Consider the following 19,340-nt stretch of genomic DNA (forward strand, 5'->3'; position numbering starts at 1 on the left):
ACAGGGTTGCCCAGAACTTAGTGATCTTTCAGCTCTAGCATCCCATGATTTGCAGTTTGCAGAAGAAAACCGGGAGAACGTGAAAACCCAAAGAGAAGTGAGAGAGCATGTCTTAGGAACCTGCATCCTTCCATCCTGCTTCGACTTCTCAACTAAATTCTTAAGTCCTGGAGTGCAGGTATCACTGAAATCTGCCCCATGCCTGAAATAGATGGCCGTAGATGGTGACTCTGACAAACGTGAATTGACCTGAATCTGGGGGAAGTTTCTGGGTGAACAGAGCGCGCGGAGGATGCGCGGGTCATGCTGGAGGCGGGTCCCAACCAGATGTGCACGGCCCGCCCCGCCCTCCCTCGCTCACCCGGTCCAGCTTCATCCGCAAAGGAGCGTCGGCCAGGCTTGTCAGGGCGCCCCCAGCCCCTCCCCAGGCCTCGAGCGCCCCTGCCGCGGTGCCCGGCTTCCCCTCCCAGCCCGCAGGGACAGCACGCGGTAACTGCGAGTGGAGCAGAGGACCCGAGCGGCCGAGGAGAGAGGAGGCGGCGGCTCAGCTGCTACGGGGTCCGGTCGGCGCCCTCCCGAGGGGGCGCAGGAGGAGAAGGGAGGACCCGCGCGAGAATGCCTCTGCCCTGGAGCCTTGCGCTCCCGCTGCTGCTCCCCTGGGTGGCAGGTGGTTTCGGGAACGCGGCCAGGTGAGTGTCTGGCGATTGGCTTCTCCCCACCCCCGGTCTGAGCTCCCGCTTTGGGGCCCCACGTCTTTGCAGGCACCCCCGCGTGTATGGGTGTGAGTATGCACGTGTGCCTGTGCGCGCCGCGACGGGATTTAACCTGGATACCAGGCCTGGAGCGCCCACGGGCTTTCCTCCCTGCTCTCCTGTGGCGGGGCTTTGCACCTAGTTAGTTCCTTTTGCATCAGCTGTGCCCCCACCTGGCTGTTGCAGGTGGAGGGAGGCTCTGCGCGCAGACCCGTGGGTGCGTGCGGGCTTGGTGGTCTGCAGACCTGCTGTAGGGGCAGGTGTGTGAGGGTTGGACCAATGTGCGTGTCGGTGGGTGGGTTCTGTATCTGTGCGATTTTGTGTTTTCCACTCTATTCACAGGACACCAAGTGCTTGTCAGTCGCTAGTTTTGCTGGGGAAGGAGGGAAAGAAACCGAGGACGATAAAGCATTTACTGTTCTTGGGCTGAGCCAGCCGGGCTGCTCTCCTCAACTGTTCTCTGATTAGGGTTGATGAACTGGAAAGGAAGGACGGGGTTGTCAGATGACAACCATTCTCATTCTTGCTATGGCAATGCAGACTAGGAAGCCGTTCCCTACTGCCCTTAAGCTTAGCTGAGACCTGAAACATTTTTTTTCCAGAGATCGTCAAAGACGCTTAGTAAATGCACGCTTACATGGTGACTGTTGACCTGGCACTGTTCTAAGCACTTCAGGACTATTAACCTAACCAAAGCTCATAACGGCTCTGTGTGTAATGTACTATTATCATCATCTCCGTGTTGTAGAAGAGAAAAACGAGGCACAGAGAGGTGAAGTAATTTGCCTGAGGAAGCACAGCCAGTAAGAGATGGAGCCAGGGTGCAAACCTAGGTATTCTGGCCCAAAGTCTCTGTTCTTCACCAGGGCACTAGGGCAGACTTCCGGCAACGGAAGGTTTTCTGGTTCTCTGACTGTGATGTCTTGCTTTCTACTTAGGTGTCCGCTAGAATATGGTTTTTCCACCGCAGCATTATTGGCCTTTTGGGCTGGGCTGGATAATTATTTGTTGGGGTGATGTGCTGCCCTGTGCATTGTAGGATATTTAGCAGCACCTGTGGCTTCTACCCACTAGATACTAGTAGCAACGTTGACCCCACCCCCAGCCCCTCTCCCCCCTCCCCCCCACCACCAAGTTGTGGTAACACAAAAAAGGTTTGGGATATTGCCCGAGGTCCCTGGAGGGCACAGTTGCTCCCAGCGGAGACTGCTGAACTATAGAAATTTTTCAGTGATAATTCCTGGGGAGGAGAGTAGGATAAGAGCTTTGGTTTGGTACAGGCTTCTTGAAGGTTTGCCTATCTTTGTTTGACTTACAGGAAAAAATATTTCATCAGAGTTAGCCATGGTATTAAGAGATTTTGAAGTTCAAACAGAACAAACCTCAAACCAGGTTCTTAGAATGTATGATCACAAGTTTCAATTTCCTTTTCATGATAAAAATGTAAGCAGATAAAATTTGCTCATAATCACATTTTCCTTGAATGCTAGAGGTTCTTGCATTGCTAGAAAGCCCGCTTTAAAAAGACCAAATGCTATTTGGAGATGAGATTAATAGTTCTTTAGCAGCCAGCAAACTGACCTCCAGGAGCTTCACTTTCAAAGGACCACCAAATTAAATTAAAAGCCAAAAGCCCCTGGATAAACCAAAGCTTATTAAACTGGAGAATCCATGTCAGAATTCTGCAATTCTGCTGTTTTCAAGATGTGAACTATAGTTTCTTTGGACGATTATCAAGTTTATGAGCTGGTGTGTTTATTATTTGCTCAACATGCTTGGAAATATCAAGTGGTCAGCTCTTCAGGAATGTCCAGGACCCATGTTTAATCAGCTCTAGACTCCATATTACGGATAAGACACTGTTACAGAGAAGGCAAGGCACCCATTGCAGAAAACTGTGTCTACTGGTTATTTCCTGGGGTTTCACAACTTACAGGAAAAACTGTGGCTGCTGTATAGAGATTTCCAGTATAAGCATCAGTTCTTTTTAATTGAAACACTGCACTATGATTTTATAACCTAGAAAATTATGTGCTTCTTAAATGGTACTTAGTGCACAGTAGACAATCAACACTCATCAAATGAATAAATATTTAGCTGTATGCATGTACCTGCTCTTAAGCTTCAGAATTTGGCTTGCCTTATATTTTTTATGTCCTTTGGGTATTGGAACTATTTAGATACCCTAGACCTGTCCAATACAGCAAAGATGGTAACCAGGAGCCCCAAGTGGCTGTTGAATACCTGAAATATAGCCAGTCCAAGTTGAGATGTGCTGTAAAACGTATAAAATACACATCTAATTTTCAAGATGTAGTAGGAAGAAAAAGAACAGGAACTATCTCACTAATCATTTAGTATTGATTACATGTTGAAATGGTAATGTGGATATACTGAATTAGATAAAATCGTTATTAAAATTAATTGCTTCTGTTTCTTTCACATTTAAAAAATGTGGCTACTAGAAAACTTTAAATGGCATATATGTTTATTTCTATTGGACAGTGCTTGTCTAGAACATTTATTGATCTGAACTCCATCTTGAGTGTTCTAAGTCCTAACACTGGGATCTTTTTGTCTTGGGTACCTAAGATAAATATATTATTAACTTTGCTATTCTGGAGATTAACATTTGGAGCAACTCCTTACTTACAACATATTTCTGTTTTATATTTTCTCTCTACTGAATTCGAGTAAAAATAATGTGGGAGAGGAGGGAATGACTAGGTTCCTGCTGAGAGGCTTTACTTACAGAGACCACGTGCTATGTGGATAATTGATTCTTCTCAAAGCCCTGGTAGCAAAGTGCCACTGTAAAAATTGGCCACAAATTCCATGGCTTAAAACAGCAGAAGTTTATTGTCTTACAGTTCTGAAGGCCGGAAGTCTATAATGAATCTTATGGGGCTAAGATTAAGGCATCGGCAGGACTGGTTTCTTCTGGAAGCTCCAGGGTAGGATCCATTTCTTGCTTCTTCCAGCTTCTAGAGGCCGCCAACAGTCCTTAGCTTGTGGTACAATCTCTTTTTCCTTTGTTACCTTGCCTTCTCTCTGATTCTTCCTTGTTTTCCTCCTCCTAAGAAGAACCTTTGTGAGTATATCAGGCCCACTTGGATAATTCAGGATAATCTTCTCGTTGCAAGATCCCTCACTTGATCACATCTGGAAAGTCCCTTTTGATATATAAGATAACATTTACAGGTTTCGAGGATTAGAATGTATACCTCTGTGGGGTGGGGAATGCATTATTCAGCCTTTCACAGGAAGCCTGAGCTGTAAGTCTGTTGTTCTTGTTTCTATGGACTAGATTTTATCTTTAAACATGATTTTAGTGATTTTTGAATGGTTGGTATATCATTTATTTCTTTATTCTTCAAACCGTAATTTGTGAGACTATATCAAAAACTAAAGAGCTGTGTGTTTCTAGGACATAATAATCATCTAATTACAACTTAAAAATCATTTCTGGACAGTCTTATTTCATTAGTTTCACTGGCTTAGAAAGTGTTAAAGTCCTATTTATATGTAATTCATGAGTATAAATCAAGGTTATGTAAACATTACAATGAAAATAAGTATATTACCTAGTCTTCATAAATCAGATTGGCATTCAACAAATATTATTGAGGCCCTAGTGTCAACCATTTTCAATGTTATTTCAATCAATTCTCTCAACAACCCTAAGAAATGGGTATTGTGTTCATTTGATAGAGAAGGGAACAGAGAAACTTGAAGAAATTAGGTGATTTCCCATGAATTACATACGATTTTGTCTTCTGCTCTAAGACCAGTGTCATCCCACTATTCCAAATTTATTCCCTCAAAAAAGTGAATACAGAAAAGCTGACATTTTTACAAAGGACTTTCTTACAAATGATCATGAGTGATCCTGTTTAGCTTGACTCTAGTTCAGCACATTCAAGGGACATATGTAGAGTAAGTGCTCCATCCACCCAGTATCACCACTTTCCTTTCTAAGTTTACATTTTCTCAGAAGCAGACTCTGTGTGTAGTTTATTTGAGAGGTGACCCCAGGAAGTTCTGGTAGAGAAGTGGGGAAGTGGGACAGAGAAGGGAAAGAAGTGTAAAAATAAGTCACCACTCTGAATCAATCCTGCTGGGGAATTTAGGAGACAGTAGAACACAAGATCCTAGTTATCCCTCTTGAAGACAAGGGAGCCGGGGTGTTTGTAATCCCAACAGTCATTGGTTGAGGGCTTCTGGGGAAGGGGGTTCTGCCCTTTCAGGCTTCTGTGCACACAGGAAGAGCCGGCTCCGGCCAAGACAGAAAGTTCTCAGGAATCAGGAAATGAGGCTGGTCAGGTTCCACAATGCACCAACAACTATTTGCCACTGACCCAATAAAACAGGGAACTACCACTGATGAACTTGTGCTCCTGGTGACAAATTTCAGGACAAAAACTCCTCTGAGGACAGTAGGGGCAGGACATGCAGGTGTCCTGAGGTGATGTGGACTGAATTGTGTACTCCCTCAAGATTCGTATGTGAAGCCCTAACCCCGGTACCTCAGAATGTAATTACATTTGGAGATAAGGTCTTTAAAGGAGCAGTTAAATTAAAATGAGTTCATTATGGTGTGTCCTTATCCAATATGACTGCTGTCATAAAAAGAGGAGATTAGGGCCTTTCTCCCTCCCCAGCCATCTTGGTGGATGCTCTTGGCTGGGGGTCCTCCCACATCTAAGACAGGAAGATGGTGGCTGCAAAAAAGATTTTAAAAAATCACTGGAGTCAATCAACTGTAGGCTCCAACTCATTATGAAAAGTGAAAAGTATGGCCGGGCGTGGTGGCTCACACCTGTAATCCCAGCACTTTGGAAGGCCAAGGTGGGCAGATCATGAGGTCAGCTGGCTAACATGGTGAAACCCTGTCTCTACTAAAAAATGCAAAAAATTAGCTGGGCATGGTGGCAGGTACCTGTAGTCCCAGCTACTTGGGAGACTGAGGCAGGAGAATGACGTGAACCCAGGAGGCAGAGCTTGCAGTGAGCCAAGATTGTGCCACTGCACTCCAGCCTGGGTGACAGAGCGAGACTCTGTCTCAAAAAAAAAAAAAAAAAAAAAGTGAGAAATACATGCTGGAGTAGCTGGAGTACAAGAAGACTCTGAAGATGATCAGACAAGGCAAAGTGAAACTGGTCATCCTTGCCAACAATTGTGCAGCTTCGAGGAAATCTGAAATAGCATTATTACAGCATATTGGCCAAAACTGGTGTCCATCACTACAGTGGCAATAATAATAAATTGTGCACAGCATGCAGAAAATACCACATATACTGCACACTAGGTATCATTTACCCAGATGATTCTGATATCATTAGAAGCATGCCATACCAGACTGGTAAAAGGTAAACCATACAAAATTGTTCTTTAATAAAACTTGCCAAAGCTTATTTAAAAAAACCAAACAGGCTGGGCATGTTGGCTCATGCCTGTAATCCCAGTACTTTGGGAGACTGAGGCAGGCAGATCACCTAAGGTTGGGAGTTCGAGACCAGCCTGACCAACATGGAGAAACTCCATCTCTACTAAAAACACAAAATTAGCCAGGCGTGGTGGCGCATGCCTGTAATCCCAGCTACTTGGGAGGTTGAGGCAGGAGAATCACTTGAATCCGGGAGGCGGAGATTGCAGTGAGTCAAGAACATGTCATTCCACTCTAGCCTAGGCAACAAGAGCGAAATTCTGTCTCAAAAAACAAACAAACAAACCAAAAAGAGGAGATTAGGACACAGACACACACAGAGGAAAGACCATGTATGGACACAAAAGAAGACAGCCATCTACAAGCCAAGGACAGAGGCTTTGGGGGAAAGCAACCCTACCAACACCTTGATCTTGGTCTTCCAGCCTCCAGAACTGTGAGAGAATAAATGTGTGTTGTTTAAGCCACCCAGTCTGTAGTACTTTGTTATGGCAGCACTAGCAAACTAATAACGTAAGGTACATTCAGAAAAGATAGAAACCGCATGGGATCAAAGAACAAAAGTCCACCTGATCTTTATTTTCAGTTCAATGCAAACTGAAAACCGGCCTCACAAGCTATTTGACATTGGGGGTTTTAAGCAGGAAATGTCAGAATATGGATAATGGGCTTGTAGCAGCCAATTAGCATGGCAACATTGCTTTTTGATCCTTCAGAATTGGCTGTAAGTGATAGAAAACTCAAATAACCTTGGCTTAAGCAAGATAGACATGTGTTTCTCTTTCACAAAGGTGTGAGTAGTTGAGCTGATATAGCTGGCTCTCCATGGAGTCAGGGACCCAGATGCTGCCATTTTATGGGTTCATCAGAAGGTCCTCCCCTTGTAGCCTAAGATGGCTTCTTGAGCTTCAGCAAACATGTCCAAATTTCAGCCGTGTTGGGCCGTTCTTGCATTGCTATAAATACCTGAGACTGGGTAATTTATAAAGAAAAGAGGTTTAATTGGCTCACTGTTCTGCAGGATTTACAGGAAGCACAGTGGCTTCTGCCTCTGGTGAGGCCTCAGGAAGCTTCCAATCATGGCGGAAAGTGAAGGAGGAGCAGGTGTCTCAGATGGCAAAAGCAGGAGCAAGGGCGGGGGAAGGTGCCACACACTTATACACTTTAAAACAACCAGATCTCATGAGAACTCACTACCATGAGGACAACACCAAGGTGATGGTGCTGAACCATTCATGAGAAATCCACCCTCATGATCCAGTCACCTCCTGCTGGGCCCCACCTCCAACTTTGGGGATTACATTTAAACCTGAGATTTGAGAGACAAATATCACATCTATATCACCAGCCAATAAGAGGAAATAAATGAAGAACATCATCCTCCCTTCACAGCCACATCCTGAAAGTGTTACACATGGCACTTCTGTTTATGTCCCATTGGCCAGAACTTAGTTCCATGGCCACATATTATTGAAGTGAAGGCTGGGAAATGTAGCCTATATTCTGAGTGGCTATGTAATGAGGGTCTTATTACTAAGAAAGAAGGGGAGAACAGAGATTGAGGTCCCACTGGCAATGTTGACCATGTGTAAATTACAGATCACATCTCCAATTATATAGATGAGTAAACTGAATTTCAAAAGAATAGATTGTTAAATGATTTGCCCAGAATCTCACATTGAACAAGTGACAGATTAAAAAGCCATGCTGTTTCCCAAGGATGATTAAGTCACTTTTCATGAAATGTTTTATCCAGAGAGATCAGTAGTACTTCTAGTTTCATCAGTTAACTTGCTGGGTCCCAGTGGGTAAGTTTTAATAACTGACCTGTTTTCAATGTGAAGGTCTTGTTTGTGAAAAAAAATTATTGAAAGTGTTAAAATTAATTCAGTTTAATGCAACATTAACTGAACAGTTGATGTGCCCAAGCATTCTTCTGAATGCCAGAGATTCATATCTACTGCCTCCCTCACCAGACAACTTCATAGGGCCATCAAAATGTCTTTCTTTCCTTTTTGGCCAGGGATGCCAGGGAGAAAGATATAAGTCCAGGTTCTAGTCCAGTGCCTGGCACATAGTAGGTGTTGAATTAAAAGTTAGGTAAATCAATAAGTGACCAAGGAAGGGGGATGGAGAGGCAAATAATGTTATTTGTATATAAAGAATAAGTGTGTATATATATATATACACACACACACACACAGTACAGCATTTCAAAGAATGAATATATGTTTACATGCATATGTATAAACATATAAAACTATAAGTTTATATAGGGCATATATATATATATGTAAAAACATATAAAACATTCCACAGAATACAGATAAGAGAGAAACTAAGTCCACATGAGAGAATCAGAGAAAACTGAATACAGTGGATGACACTTATACTGTTCTTATGGAGCAAATGTGAGCCCACCTGATATAACATGGGCATAGAAAGCAAACATTCCAATGCTTAATTCCCAGTAGGTATTGCATAAGAGTAAATGAATGGATGGATAGATACATACCTGCAAAAAGAATGCATAAGGAGGGCATCAGCCCAAGATACAGAAAATGGACTGGCCAGAATCTTAGACCATAAGCCCGGTGGCTGCCAAGAGGCAAAGAAGGCAGGCTGGAACCAGGCTGTGAGGAGCCCAGTACACTGAGCCAAGGAGTTTGGACTTGGTTCTGAGAGCAATAGCGAGCAAACAGGCCATTGCAGGCTCTGTGTTCTTTAAAGTTGACATGATCGTGACTAATTCATGCACAGAATTATGACATAATTGCACAGAATTATTAAGCTAATGAGTTATAGTTTAGTTTAATTGGCAGCATTTTTCTTTTCTAATGTACATAATAATAGTATGCTTATAATCCATGATATCTCAGATTTAATGAATATAAGTACAAAATTAAAATACCAAAGCAACAAACATCAACAAAGTTCATCACCTTGCTCTTCAGCATACTCTTTGCTTGGTTTCTGGATACCACATTTATTAGTTATCTATTGCTACGCAACAGAATACTTCAAAATTTAGTGGCTCAAAGCAACATTTATTATTTCACACATTTTCTATGATTCAGGAATTCAGGAGCAGCTTAGCTAGATGGGGCTTGGGGGTTTTTTAAGACATTTTTTAGAGCAGTTTTAGATTCATAGCAAAAGGGCTTGGAGTTTTAAATTCTTATTTTAGGTTCAGGTACCTGTGCAGGTTTGTTATATAGATAAATTCATGTCATGGGGGGTGGTTTTACAGATTATTTTGTGACCCAGGTACTAACCCTAGTATCCAATAGGTATTTTTTCTGATCCTCTCCCTCCTCCTACCCTCCACTCTCAAATAGACCCTGGTGTCTGTTGTTCCCCTCTTTGTGCCCATTGATTCTCATTATTTAGCTCCCACTTATAAGTGAGAACATGCGGTATTTGGTTTTCTGTTCCTGCATGAGTTTGCTAAGTATAATGGCCTCCAGCTCCACCCATGTTCTTGCAAAGGACATGATCTCATTCTTTTTATGGCTGCATAGTATTCCATGGTGAATGTGTACCATAGTTTCTCTATCCAGTCTATGACTGATGGGTATTTAGGTTGATTCCATGTCTTTGCTATTGTGAATAGTGCTGCAATGAACATTGTGTGCATATGTCTTGATGGTACAATGATTTATATTCCCTTGGGTATATACCCAGAAATGGGATTGCTGGGTCAAATAGTCGTTCTGTTTTTAGTTCTTTGAGGAATCGCCACACTGCTTGGGCTTGGAGTTTTTCACAAGGTTGCAATCAAGTTGTTGATCAATGCTATAGTCATCTGACATCTTGACTCTGGCTGGAGGATCTGCTTCCAAGATGGTATACTCACATGGCTGTTGGCAGAAGGCCTCAGCTTCTCTCTATGTGGACCTGTCCATAGGGCTGTTTGAATGTTCTCACAACTGTTAGCTGACTTCCCCCATAGTGACTAATCCAAGAGAGAGAACAAGGAGGAAGCTACAATGCCTTCTGTGTCCCAATTTCGGAAGTTACCCCGATCACTCCCACAGTATTCTTTGTTAGATGTCAGTCACTAAGTACAACCCCACATAAAAGGAGGGGAATTAAACTTCACCTTTTGAAAGGATAAGCATCAGATAATTTATGGACATATTTTAAAATCATCACAGCATACAGCACATTCTGGTTTGCCTTCATCCACACCGGTTACTCTTCTGTTCTTCAACAGGATTTAAAGTGCTGTATTTCCACAGAGATTAATCTCTGACCCTATTTTCTTTCTTATTTATGCTCTCCAGGTTATCTTCCCAGTCCTAGCACTTTCAATGCCATCTATATATATATTCACATCTTCAAAATGTGAATCTCAAGCCCCAGCCTCTTTCTGCTGCATTCTTGACCTGTTCATTGAGATGTCTCACTGAGCCTAAGACATCCAAAACTGAACTCTTGATCATTATTCAGAACTTGCTTCTCTCCACTTCACTCTTTCTCCCCACCCCAGAACAAACAGCATCCAAACTTGCTCAAGCCAAAAACTGGGGTATCATTGCTGACAGGTGGGGCTCTTCCTCCCCACTTGTATTACATCTGCTACTAAGTCCTGTTACAAACCATGTCTCAAGTCCATCTCCTTCTATCCCCACTCTCTGCCCCTGCCTACCATCATCCAGCTACACCACTATTATCTCTCACCTGAACCACCACAATAGCTTCCTTTTACTTTTTCTTTTGCTCCCTCTAGTCCATGCTCCAAAGTGTTCCTCTTAACATTTAAATTAGACCATGTCAGCCCTCTTCTTAAAACTTTTCAGTGACTTCGCGCCAGATTAAGAATAAAATTCATTCTACTTAGAATGACATAAATGGCTCTGCTTGATCTAGACTTTGACTACTTTTCTAACTCCGTCTTCCATCTTATATCATTCTCCCCCATGCTTACTGTGAATGAATGAATGAGATGGAGAATAAATGTAGCTGTCTTGATAACACTTGCTTTATTGACTGCCTTCCCTTCCTAGTCTCACTTCCCCACTCCTTTATCAGCATTTCCTTCACCTCCTAAGTAAACCACTTCCATGCAAATTCTTGTCTTATGGTCTGCTTCTGGGGTAGCCAAAACCAAGACACTCCCCATCCCCAATCTCCACATAACTCCTGAGCTTAGAAGATAAATGAGGGAAATAGAGGAAGCAATGGAAAGTTCCAACTTTTGCCTGAAGTTTACTACTATCCCTACCAGTCATGGCATTATAAATTTGAAGACACATCAGCACACACTAGTATAGAAGAGCTTTATAACCCAGGCAAGTTTTTTACTGGACACATAAGCCCCTACACATCTGGGAAAGTGAGATGTCTTGGGGTATCCCTGGGCCCACTGGACTTGTACTCTGTTTCTTGAAGGTAGATGAGAACCCAGACTTAATTTTAACTGGCTAGGTACAATGAACTTGCCATACTGGGAGCTATGATAAAAACAAAACAAAAATCAAAACCACCACCAACAAAAATCTTCATGGCTGGACCTTGTCATCCCTATTTAGAAAATCTTTTATTACATTTGTGTGGCAATATTTAAATGTATTTAAACATCGGCAAAAGAAGTTTAATTTCTCAATTTGTCTTGGAGAATATCATGAAGTTTCCTGGAACCTGACCATAAACAAACATACTAAGAATTCTGGCATAGTATATTTTTGCAGAAAATAAGGAATCCTATGAAGAAATACTACACTACTTACACAATCCCTGGAATGTTTTTAAATTAACTTCAGCTGTGGAGATGGTGATTTTCTGATTAATTTGATCAATGTAGACAGCAAGCTGTGTAAGGCATTAAAGAAACTGGGCAATTCAGCATTTAGCTCAGACTCCCACAGCTCAGGGCTTCTACTCCACAGAGAGTTCTTCACCTATATTAGCATTTCCCTGTCTCAAGACTCAGTTCCCTGAGCCTCATGTGTGCAAAATATTGTTTAGAAGAGACAGAGAGAGAGGGAGTGAGTGAGAGAGAAGCTGGCCAGTCCATCTAGACCTTCCAAGGTGGCAGAGGATGTTGATGGGATTAGTACAGTCCAAAATTAGATTTTTTTTTTTTTTTTGAGATGGAGTCTCGCTCTGTCACCCAGACTGGAGTACAGTGGTGAGATCTTGGCTCACTGTGAGCTCCGCCTCCCGAGTTCACACCATTCTCCTACCTCAGCCTCCCAAGTAGCTGGGACTACAGGCGCCTGCCACCACGCCTGGCTAACTTTTTGTATTTTTAGTAGAGATGGGGTTTCACCATGTTGGCCAGGATGATCTCGATCTCCTGACCTCATTATCCACCTGCCTCGGCCTCCCAAAGTGCTGGGATTACAGGCGTGAGCCATTACACCTGGCTAAGTTGATTCTTAAACAACAATTACTTCCGTTTTTTAACAAATGAGACTGATATAGATTTGATGGCAAATCTCCTATATCTTTCAACAGAACTATAAAACTAAGATGCTTTTGTGACTGGGAAGGGAATTCCTTACAGTGGATAAGAAATCTTAATTTATTAACAAAGTTAATAAATTTTTGATGGCCCAAGTGTTAGTCATTAACATTTGGGGGAGATTTATAAGTGACACTTCACACAACATCAGAAACAATGATTTGGGAGAAATTAATACACCTCAGATTTCTCAGTTTCACCTTTTCACCTGAAAGCAGGCATGTGAAAGAAATAAAGACTGAGAAAAATGAGGATTTCTCTGGATAGTTGTGGTAATGTGTAAACAGTATATGAATTTTATCTTTTGGTAACTTTCTCCTGTTAGTTAATCCTGGGCAGTATTCTTTGCAATCCCAAGTAATTTACTTTGACTGGTACATATGAAGTGGGTTTGACCACCTGTACCAAGCACTCTCGGCTGGTTTCTGATTAGGCTTTTTAAAAATATCAGATTTCAACAAATTTCAATTTGGTTTCGTGTGATTTCACATCTAACTGTTTCAGAAATCTTGTTCAAGCTTAGTGAGCTCATCCTACTTCTAAGGAGGCTGTTTTGTGTATTACAAAATTTTTGATATTTCCAACCACTTAAAATCCACCTGTCACTGTCTGGAGCCTGCAGGAGGGACACAGGCCTTTTTCTTTAGACGCCCTGCTGTTTCCCTGCTCCTTCTTAATCCCACCATTCCCCTGCTGCCCTTCTGACTCCTCTGCTTCTAACACACACCATGATCTACACTCAAATTTTGAGGCCACCAACTCCTCATGTTCTTAACGGTGCTGTCCTTGGCACAGGCTATTTTTTCTGCCTGGAAAACCTTCCCCACCACACAGCCTCCTCCCACTTCTCCAGGCAAAGTTCCATTCATATTGAGCCCCATTTCCTCCAGAACACCACTCACCTACCATCCCAATGTACTAACTTCCATATCTCCCCCTAGCTCCTGAGAACTTGCCCCTTTGGTAGGGTCATATGTTGGAGTATAATGGGGCTTCTCTCATATACCTCCTATAGTCTCAGTGCCTAGTACAGTGTCTGATGTGTGTAGTTACTTAATAAATTTTGGGTAGACAAATGGATAAATGAGTAGGTGAATAGTTTGGTGAAGTGTGTTCCCCTCTGACTTCTAATACCAATGAAATCCTCAGTTTTTCTTGGCCTTAGTTTCTTCATGCACAAAATGATAGGTTGGAACCAGATGATATCTAAGGTAACTTTCTTTAAGGTGAAATTCTATGATAATCTCCCCTTACAGTGAAAATTTATTCCTACAAACATAAAAAAGAAAAGTCACATGGAACCTGTGGCAGCTATGAGGATGCGCCTCGCAGACATCCAACTGCAGGGAGCATAATTGACCCAGGGTCCCAACTACTCTACTCTTGGAAATCCAGCACCACTTTTAAGTGAGGCTGCAACTCCCACAGGCTGCTCCCACCAATGACTGAGCATGGCAGGGATACTAAGGCAGGTCCTTCTGTGGGAAACATGGCTCTCCTCTGAAGGTCAACACATCTGATGATAATAATCCTACTACTACTAATAATAAAAGCAATCAATTAGGGAGCATTTACTGTGTTAGTCACCATTCAAAGCCCTTTTCATATATTTAATGATTTCATTATCACGAATACCCTTAAGGTAAATACTGTTGTTTTCCCTGTTTTAGAAAAGAGATAGCTAATGCATAGAAAGAGAAAGTAACTCGCTGAAGGTCAGAGTTAATATATAGTAGAGCCAGAATTCAAATCCAGGAAGGAGACCATAGTCCTGACCAACATGTTATGCAGCTCTCAACATTCAGAGTTGATCTCACTCTTTTACTAGAAAAACTCTCCTCATTTGGTTTTCCTGACAATGTACTAACCTGGTGTTCCTCTGAGCATTGCCTGGGCCTCTTTCTGGACCTTCCTGCTCTTTGGTCCATCTATTACATGCTAGTGTCCTTGGGACTGTGCCCTAAGCCTCCTTCTTTTCTTACACTGCATCCACTTCTGTAGAATCAGTTACCATCTACCTGCAGATGATTCCCAAATATAGTTCTGCTTCCTGAACTCTTCACCCAAATATCCAACATCCTACTCAACATCTCTTCTAGGTTGTCCGTCTAATGAGTACTCAAAATCAGCATGTGCCAAAGAGAATTCATCATCTATCCTATTCCTGAACATGTTCCTCCACCTGTATTCCTCATTCCAGAAATACAGGCTACTCAATGGTGCATCCCTCTGACACTCTATATCCAATCGACTAGGATATAAGCTCCACTAGGACAGAAATCTTATTTCCTTTTTGTTTGCTGATGAACTTCTGGAAACTAGCCCAGTGTCTGATACATTATAGGCACTCAATAAATACTTGTTGAATGAATGAATTGACTCTAATCCATTACCAAATCTTTCGGTCCCACTTTGATGCCATTCATTTCTCCTTACCTCCACTGCTACTGCTGCAGTCCAAGCAACCAGAATCTGTCTTCTGAGCCAACTGGTATCTTTTCTTCCGTTCTGTCTCCCTCCAGTCTATCTTCCAGACTGCTTCGTGGTAATATTTTTCAAAAGAAAAACCTTATCAAATAACATTCCTACTTAAAACCCTTCAATGCTGTTCTATTGCCATTGAGATGTAAAACCCAAAGCCCTAACTTGATTCACAAGACCCTCTGTGATGTAGCCTCTGCCCACCTCTTGGGGCTCATCTTTCGCAAGCTTACTTCTCCCTGCCTTTATTCTAATCCTCTGGTCATCTACTCATTCCTCAAGCACAAGCATGGTGTCTTTTACCTCTTAGTCTGCACTCATTCTATTCCCTTTGCCTGTAATATTCTTTCACTTTATGTGGTTGAACCCTGTTTGTCTTAAGTCTAATTTAAAGTTTGCACCTTCAAAGGGAACATCTGGGACCCCTTAGACTGGATTATGTTTCTTTGATTTAAGCTTCTGTAATAGACTGAATATATTGAGTGCCTCTGTTACCCTGAACCCCTTGACTAAAAGTTCATGAGTAGGAGACCCTCTATGCCAGGATTATAAGTGAATCCTCAGCACCTAGCACTATACTCCATACATATTAATGCCTTATTGAGGATTATACTGATTTTTTTTTGGCCTCAGGAAATAGGTAAGATCCTTCCTATTGTGATTGGGGAGCATATTGCTTGCAAACCTGCAGTCAAGAAGTTGACAGATCATCTCTAAGATTTTGTTGCTACATTGAATTCTAATTAAATGAACCCCACATTTCTTATAAAAACATGAAATTAAAATTCCAAAGGCAGAATTTCCCCCTATACAGCTTTTCTTTCATCATGTTTTCTTTTGAAATCCAACTCAAATGTCACCTACCCTGGACATTTTCCTCCTCTTTCCCAGGCAAGGTTATTTCCTCTCTCCATTCTGCTCCCCCAGGCATCAGCTTCATGTTGTTAAAGGAAGAGGTGAAAGCAGATTGTAGTGCTTTATCAAGGTTTATCACAGACGTGTGTGGTTAAGAAATGGACTTACTGTGTATCTATGTGGAAGGGTTTTTTTTTTACCAAGGTGTGGGGACACTTGTTTTTATCGACAAATTTCAATCTTGTGTTCAAATCTTAAAAACATCAAAACAAATAACCCAATTAAAAAATGGGCAAAGGACCTGAATAGACATTTATCCAAAGAAGATATATAAATGGTCTATAAACACATGAAAGACACTTAATATCATTAGCCATCAGGGAAATGCACATCAAAACAAGATGCTACTTCTCAAGCATTAGGATGACTAGAGTTTTTAAAAATGAACAATAATAAGTGCTGGTGAGGATGTGGAGAAATTGGAACTCTCATATATTGCTGGTGGGAGTAAAATGATGTAGCCATGTTGGAAAACGGTCAGGCAGTTCTTCAGTAAGTTAAACATACAACTATCACGTGTCTTAGTCAGTTCAGGCTGCTATAACAGATTACCAGAGGTTGGGTGGCTTATAAACAATAGAAATGTATTTCTCTCAGTTCTGAAGGCTGGAATTCTAAGACCAGGGTGTCAGCATGGTCAGGTTCTGGTGAGGGCACTCTTTTGGGTTGCAGCCTGTCAACTTATCAAGCTCTCTAGCCTTTTCTTATTAGCGCACTAATCCCATTCATAAAGGCTCCACCCCCATGACCTAATTACCTCCCAAAGACCCCACCACCAAATACCATCACATTGGGATTAGGGTTTCAATATATGAATTTTGGAGGACACAAACATTCTGTCCATTGCACCATATGGCCCAACGATTCCACTCCTGGGTATACACCCAAGAGAAATTAAAACATATGTCCACACAAAAACTTGTGCACCAATGTTCATAGCAACATTATTCATGATGACCAAAAGGTAGAAACAACTTAAATGTCCATCATCTGATGAGTGGATAAATAAAATGTGGTATATCCATATTATGGAATATTATTCAGCAATAAAAAGAAATACAGTACTGTTACAAGCTACAACATGAATCAAACTTGAAAACATGCTAAGTTAAAGAAGCCAGATGCAGAAGGCTACATATTATGTGATTCCATTTATATGAAATATCCGGAATAGGCAAATCCAGAGACAAAAAGCAGATTTGTGGTTGCCAGGGGATGAAGGGAGGAGTTAGTTAAGATTAACTGATCATAGGTATAGGGTTTATTTTTGGGGTGATGGAAATATTCTGGCACTAAACAGAAGTGATGAGTGCATAACATAGTGAAAATACTAAAAACCACTGAAGTGTATAGTTTAAGATGGTGAATTTTATGTTATATAAATTATATCTCAATTTTTAAAATACTAAAATAAAAAAATTATTAAGGGCATCACTGTATTTGGACTGGCACTTTTTTTTTTTCTTATAACAGCATATTGTATACCTTTTTTTCCCCCTTTTTTAAAATTATACTTTAAGTTCTAGGGTACATGTGCACAATGTGCAGGTTTGTTACATATGTATACATGTGGACTGGCACTTATTTACTCAGCATACTTTATGGTTAGTCACCCATAGTTTCTTCTTTTTTACTGATACAAAATATTTTATATATTTATGGGGTACATGTGAGTGTTACATGCATAGACTATATCATGATCCAGTTGTGGTACTTGGAGTATCCATCAAATACTCAATTACCTTGGTTATTTACCATTTCTATGTGTTGGTAACATTTCACGTCCTCTCTTCCAGCTACTTGGAAATATACAATACATTGTTGCTAACTGTAATCACCCTACTGTGCTATAGAATATTGGAGTTTATTATAGGTTCTTTGGAAACTGTTAATTAGGCGCAGACTGGGTCAAGATTGTGGTATCCCTTGCAGAATTGTTAGGAATATATAAATTAGATTAGACAAATGGCTGCATTATTTCTTAGTCAGAACTCTTTATCAGAGCATTTTAATAATATTTAGCATGCTATCCTATACTTGAATGCATATGTTTCCAATAGACTGTGAACTTAAGAGTGCAAAGACCAGGCCCTTTTCATCACTGTACTCTATGTGCCTGAGACAGTACTTAGAACATAGCAAGTGCACAATAAATGTTTTGCTTTAAAGTACTACTACTTAATGAAAGAAAAGTTTACCTTCCAGGAGACATTTGGCAATGTCTGGAGACATTTTTGATTGTCAGAACTAGAGGGGTGTGTGCTACTGGCATCTGTAGATAAAGACCATTGTTAAATATCCTACAATGCACAGGACAACTCCCAACAACAAACAATGATCTGGCCCAAAATATCAGTTGTGTAGAAGTTGAGAAGCCCTGTTCTAAATGTTTGAGTGACTTATGAATCCCTAAAATTAATTCCATTAAAAAATGAAAAAAGTCCCCTTCAAGAAAAAGTAAATGTTAAAATCATCCTTGCATTTGGTGCTCTCAGTAAATGAAATGTCTCAGACCATATCTTTATAACTCTTAACTGAGTAATCAAATTTGTGGGAGAGGCAGACCATGAGGGAAATCTACAAGGTTATTAAACTTCCCGACTTTGACTTACATATTATTAACTTGCATAAAGTTCAGTTCTGTAGCAGAAAGCACATGGTAAAATGTGCATTCCTTTGTCTGTTAAAGAGCCCAGGAAACATTTTTACAGTGTATTTAATATGTGTAAGGAAATCATCACAGCCCTCCACTAAATATACAATGCAACTATTTTCCTTCGAAGTCTGGTAGCAGCCCTGTCCAATACCAGGGCCGTAAGTAGGTAAACATGCAGTGAACTTCATCCATGGCGGCACTACTTGGGGGCACTTGGTAGGGGGCAGGGGGCTCACCTTTTTCAGGCATCTAGATCAGGCAAGCTACAGCTTGCGGGCCAAAGCTAGGTGATCCCTCTTTGTAAACAGCCCATGAGCAAAGAACAGTTTTTACATTTTTAAATGTTCAAAGATGGAACAAAAGGAGAATACTATATCATGACACAGGAAAATTACATGCTATTCAAATTTCAGTGTCATAAATAAAGTTTTATTGGAACACAATCATACCCATCTGTTTACTATTGCCTATGGCTGCTTTTGTACTTGGACAGATATCTTATGGCCCTACAAAGCCTAAAATACTTATCATCTGGCTTTTTACAGAAAATATTTGCCGATCTCTGCTCTAAAATTAAGCAGTTTAGCAAATTGGGTTTCCAGGAGGTCATGTGGAATGGGA

At 41.3% G+C, this 19,340-nt stretch overlaps 1 protein-coding gene and 1 pseudogene across 3 annotated transcripts in view; both read left to right on the forward strand.

Annotated features, from left to right (window-relative positions):
- The first annotated feature begins 335 nt into the window (after positions 1-335).
- The window catches only part of EGFL6 (EGF like domain multiple 6), a 64,722-nt gene continuing 45,717 nt past the window's right edge, over positions 336-19,340 (forward strand). For 2 of the 3 annotated variants that reach the window (XM_050777220.1, XM_050777221.1), the window contains exon 1: positions 336-689. In XM_050777220.1, coding sequence (XP_050633177.1) covers positions 616-689 — 74 coding nt within the window. In that variant the 5' untranslated portion in view covers positions 336-615. The remainder of the gene's footprint in view (positions 690-19,340) is intronic. The other variant, XM_050777222.1, reaches the window with a different exon arrangement.
- On the forward strand, positions 5,467-6,125 carry LOC126946652 (60S ribosomal protein L30-like; annotated as a pseudogene).

This window comes from Macaca thibetana, chromosome X (genome assembly GCF_024542745.1).
Source record: "Macaca thibetana thibetana isolate TM-01 chromosome X, ASM2454274v1, whole genome shotgun sequence".
Classification (NCBI taxonomy): domain Eukaryota; kingdom Metazoa; phylum Chordata; class Mammalia; order Primates; family Cercopithecidae; genus Macaca; species Macaca thibetana.